General features: G+C 38.5%; 1 protein-coding gene across 1 annotated transcript; it reads left to right on the top strand.

The window, feature by feature from the left end:
- The first annotated feature begins 3,731 nt into the window (after positions 1-3,731).
- LOC120292944 (pentatricopeptide repeat-containing protein At2g13600-like) lies at positions 3,732-4,823 on the top strand. The gene has a single exon (XM_039311516.1). The coding sequence runs from the start codon at positions 3,732-3,734 to the stop codon at positions 4,821-4,823; it is 1,092 nt and encodes a 363-aa protein (XP_039167450.1).

Here is a 4,823-nt window from a genome sequence, read left to right as displayed (position 1 = left end):
AGGAGCAATTCCATAAAGTGTTTTTACCTTATTAGATTTAGGAATTCATTTCCCTAATCTTATGCATGAAGATATTTCTTGCCTCCGCCTTCGCCATTGCCACCCTCCCTCCTCCTCTGCTTGCCGCTCCTCTTCTTCGGCTCATCGTCACGAGGGCTGCCGCTGCCGACACCGCTCGCCTCCGCTTCAGCTTTGTGCGGTCTCTTCTTCTTTGCCATTCCTGCTCTCCGATATCAAAAAGTTCCGATTTTTCAACACGGTACAAAGTCGACTAGTCAAGGGTTTAGGCGTCGATCTTGGTGGTAGTATTGCGTTTCAGGATCTGAGGCCTGACAGTTGCATAGATGGAAGTGGATGAGCAGGGTTTGAGCATGTGACTCGAGTTAGAGGCTAAAGCTATAAGTGTTAGACGCAACTGGCAGTGATCAATCACGGAGTCAATTGAGGAAAGAATTTGATGCTGATCTGAGAGTCCCTCTCTTGTTTCCATCAAATTCCGAATCTCGTTGCATTACGGAACAGGCCCAATTCATTAAAAAGAAGGCAATAAACGAGAGGAAATTAGCGGAGATGGAGGGGGTGAAGATGAAGAGTCCGGATCAAATGTTGAGAAGCAGATGAAGATCCCAAGAATAAACGCTCTTGGCTTTCGAGTTCAGCTGAAGAGAGGCAAGACTTCTACAAGACGGTGAATTCACCCTCCTTCGCCGTGCCCTTCCAGGAAAGTGAGGGTTTGCCAGTTGCAGGGAAACTACAAGCAGACCGGGAAAAGTGAATACGCTTTGCTTTTGACTTTTGAGTAAACGACTTCAGTTTCAGGGAAATTTCTGGAAGTCCGAAAACTTGAGTGTTATAACTTTTTTATGATTAATTGAGTGATATGACTTCCGTGCAAAGATTCTTTGGCACGAAAGACGAATGTGCAAGATATTTTCATGCATTTTATTAGTTTAGAAATCATTCAATTTATGCTTATTGATACTCTTTTAATGATGATAAAACCCTTCTGTTTTAGGTGAAACCCAAGCCCATTCGAATTTTACGTATATTAATGTGGAATTCATATATTTTAATTAATTGAGATGAATTATGTCCAAGTAAGACAAAAAAAAAGTTAGGAAAAGTAACACTACAAATGGTATAACTTCCATGCAACACTCACTCAAATTTTATAACTTTTTTAGGATCACTCAAGTGATATAACTTTCTTTCGGTACTCACTTAAATGCCATAACCTTTTTTTTTTGTGCCATAACTTTTTAAAATCATTCACTCAAGTGTCAAAAATTTGACATGGTATAATATTTGTGATCAACGTTTTTAAAAGTTATGACAGTTAAGTAAAGTTGTGACATTCAAGTGAATAATTTTTTAAAAAATTAAGACACTTCAATAATGGGAAAAAAAAAATTAATTAGGGCAATCAAATAAATGTCATACGAAAGTTATGGCATATATATTTTATTTGTCAAAAGTTGCATTCAGCCGGAAAGGAGTATAGCTCCAAAAATATTTGCAATAGTAGCGAAAGCTTACCAATTATATAGGTGGTTTGACAGAACTTCCAAGACCGGAGACATCAATATGTGCAACGATAGTAGTGTGTCTTCTCAGCATTTAGCAGGTTGGGTAGCCATCCGACCTTATTTACTTATAATACATGGGGTGAAATTAATTTGAATTACTATCATGATATTATACTGTAGATATCTAAATCTAAAGTAAATGCAATCATACTGTAAAATTTATGTTAAATATTGGTATTTTTATTGCATTTTATTCTCAATTTGGTTTTGACGTGGTGTGTTCATTTTAAGAGAGGCGTTGATATGGTTGCTAATGCCAAATGTTCTATTTTGTAATGATGTTATGAATTTTTTTTTGAAAATTTTGGAGAAATAAAGATCTAAAAAAAGGATAGAAAAATCAGACAATAAATCATTCTAGAGAGGTGAATTCGTCTCCATCAAGTAGTTTTGAACATCATTCATTTAGAAAGAAAAAAAAAAAGAAAGATGCTCCGAACAGTGTTCTGGACAGTGGAGATTGCATTCGTTGTTGCACGAATTCATCCTCCCATAATCAAACTTAATTCATGAAATTTATTCTACTTTTAGTTTTGTGTGAAATTTCTTTGCCTACCTCGTTCTGGGAGCTCTTGGAGAAGCCAAAGATTATATTCTTTGATCTTCTTCAACATGTTACCGCGAACATGCACCTCTCTAAGTCCCCGAGCTTCTTGGCGTCCACCACCTCGCAGTCGAGCACCGGCACCCTTTCGATAATCTTTGCAAATCTGAGCAAGGGTCACGGCCACCGTTGCCGAACGGGCAAGGGCAGCTAGCGGCAAGGTCGCAGCCGGCCTCGCCGGCAAGTGGCCAGGGGCTGCCACCTTGCTTGGTTCGCTCATTGCTTGCGGGCATGCACACTCACTCACTTCGTTCCTTTCTCAAGATGGGAAGGTGGTAGTGAGGGCCGAGCTGGCTTCTTCTAAGTCCGGGGAGGAACACCGGCCAAGCACTGTCCTTCTTGGTTCTCCACCATTTGACTTTTCCTCTTTTTTTTCCAATTTTTTACTTTTTTCAGGTTTTTATTTTTAGAAATCTTGGAATCAGTTTTTTCCCTTTTTCTTTGTTACATTTTCTTAAAATTTGCTGATATGGCAATCATTTCAATGTCTATATCTTCCGGGGAAAAAAAGTTATGTTATTTTTTCCCCTTTAACTGAATTTGAAGGAGTTAATAGCGGGATTCGATTGCATCAGTTTATAAGTTTTAAGATTTAATTGTACTTTTTAAAAATTTTGAATGGATTGCACTTTTGCGACATATTTTAAGACTTATGGTACATTTATCCCCTCTGAAGGGATAATAACACAAATGGTCATTGAACTTGGGCTTAATGTATAATATTATCCCTAAATTTTTAATTTGTTTGATGTGATCTCTAAATTATTTATATGTTTAATTTAGTCTTTTGACTAAATTCATCATTTCTATATAGTTTAAGTACTAGATTAAACATTTATTAATTGTCCATCATTGCATTATATAAATTAAAGTTTAAAAACGTTATAACACATTTAATCAAAGTTCGAATATCACATTAAACAAATTAAAAATTTGGGGATTGTTTATGTCATTTTTTTCCATTTTTTAAAATTTATTGGTAGATTCACATATAAGTTTTTTGATAATTTTATGAGAGTTGAACAATAATATAAATTTTAACAAAAAAGTAATTAGAAAAAAAAAAAAACTACTATTGACTTTTTTAACTCCAAACAAGCATTAAATCAATTACTTTTCGCCATTTCTTTCCAACATCACTTCGCGTGCCGGATGTTAAAGTAATAAGATGCAAAGGACACCATTTTCATGGAAGAGACGGCTGGTGCATTGCCATGTTCTTCAGCGATATCGTCCCAACCATCGATCACTATGTCTCTCTCATCGCAAGATGCGTCGCCGAGAAACACCTGAAGCTCGGCATGACCGTCCACAAGGCTTTTGATGATCTTGATACAAAGAACAGTTACTCTTGGAACACCATCATATCTGCATATGCTCGGATAGGCGATTTCAAGAAGGCCCTCGTCTTGTTCGATGAAATGCCGCAGAGGGCTCTTGTCTCTTATAATTCCTTGATTTCTGGGTTGTCCCGTCATGGGTTTTATGTGGAGCCTCTGAGTGTCTTCATGCATATGCAAAAATAATATGATTGTCTATTCATGGATGAGTTTACTTTTGTGGGTGTTGTGGGTGCTTGTGCTCGCTTGGGTGCATTTAAGTTCTTGCGCCAGGTTCATGGAGTTGCCATCATAATGGGCTTGGAATTTACTGTGATCACTTACAATTCCCTGATTGATGCTTATGGTAAATGTGGTGGAGTTGATATATGCCGTGCGTTGTTCGAGGTTATGCCTGAGAAGGATATTGTGTCGTGGACTTCCATGGTTGTTGCTTATACGCAAGCTCAGAACTTAGATGACGCTTGTGCAATATTCAACAATATGCCAGTGAAGACCACGGTCTCTTGGACTGCATTGATCTCAGGCTTTGTGCAGAATGGCCACGGTGATGAAGCTTTGGACCTTTTTCTTCAAATGCATGAGGAAGGAATACAACCAAGTCCTCATACTTTTGTCAGTGATCTATGTGCTTGTGCTGATCAAGCACTTGGTGAAAGAGGCAAACAGATCCATGGTTACATCGCGAGGACCTGCTTTAATAAAGCTTTGGAGAACATATTCATATGGAATGCTCTAATTGACATGTATTGCAAGTGTGGTGACATGAGATCAGCTGCGATCTTATTCTTGAGGATGCCGAAAAGGGATATTGTATCATGGAATTCGATGATAACTGGGTTTGCGCAAAATGGTCTAGGCCATGAGTCACTTGTTTTTCTCAAGACAATGCTAGAGATGAATGTAAGACCCGACCTTATCTCGTTTCTTGGCGCTCTATCTGCTTGCAGCCACACAGGTCTAGATGTTGAAGCGCTTCAGATTTTCAATGCAATGGAAAAGGATTACAGCCTCCAACCCAGATTCGATCACTGCACTATTTTGGTCGATCTGCTCGGGAGGAAAAACAGACTTGAGGAAGCCATGGGGTTAATAGAGAGTGTCTCAAACAAATCAAAGCATGTTGGAATGTGGGGTGCACTTTTGGGTGCATGCGAAGTCCATGGTAATCTAGTTATTGCCCGAAAAGCTGTGGATGCTCTATTGAATTTGGAGCTGCAAAATGCTGCGAGGTATGTTATGTTATCAAGCATAAATGCCAAACTAACAGATGGGATGATTCCTGCGGAGTAA

This window comes from Eucalyptus grandis, chromosome 4 (genome assembly GCF_016545825.1).
Source record: "Eucalyptus grandis isolate ANBG69807.140 chromosome 4, ASM1654582v1, whole genome shotgun sequence".
Taxonomy (NCBI): domain Eukaryota; kingdom Viridiplantae; phylum Streptophyta; class Magnoliopsida; order Myrtales; family Myrtaceae; genus Eucalyptus; species Eucalyptus grandis.
This window is presented reverse-complemented; position numbering and strand designations above follow the sequence as displayed.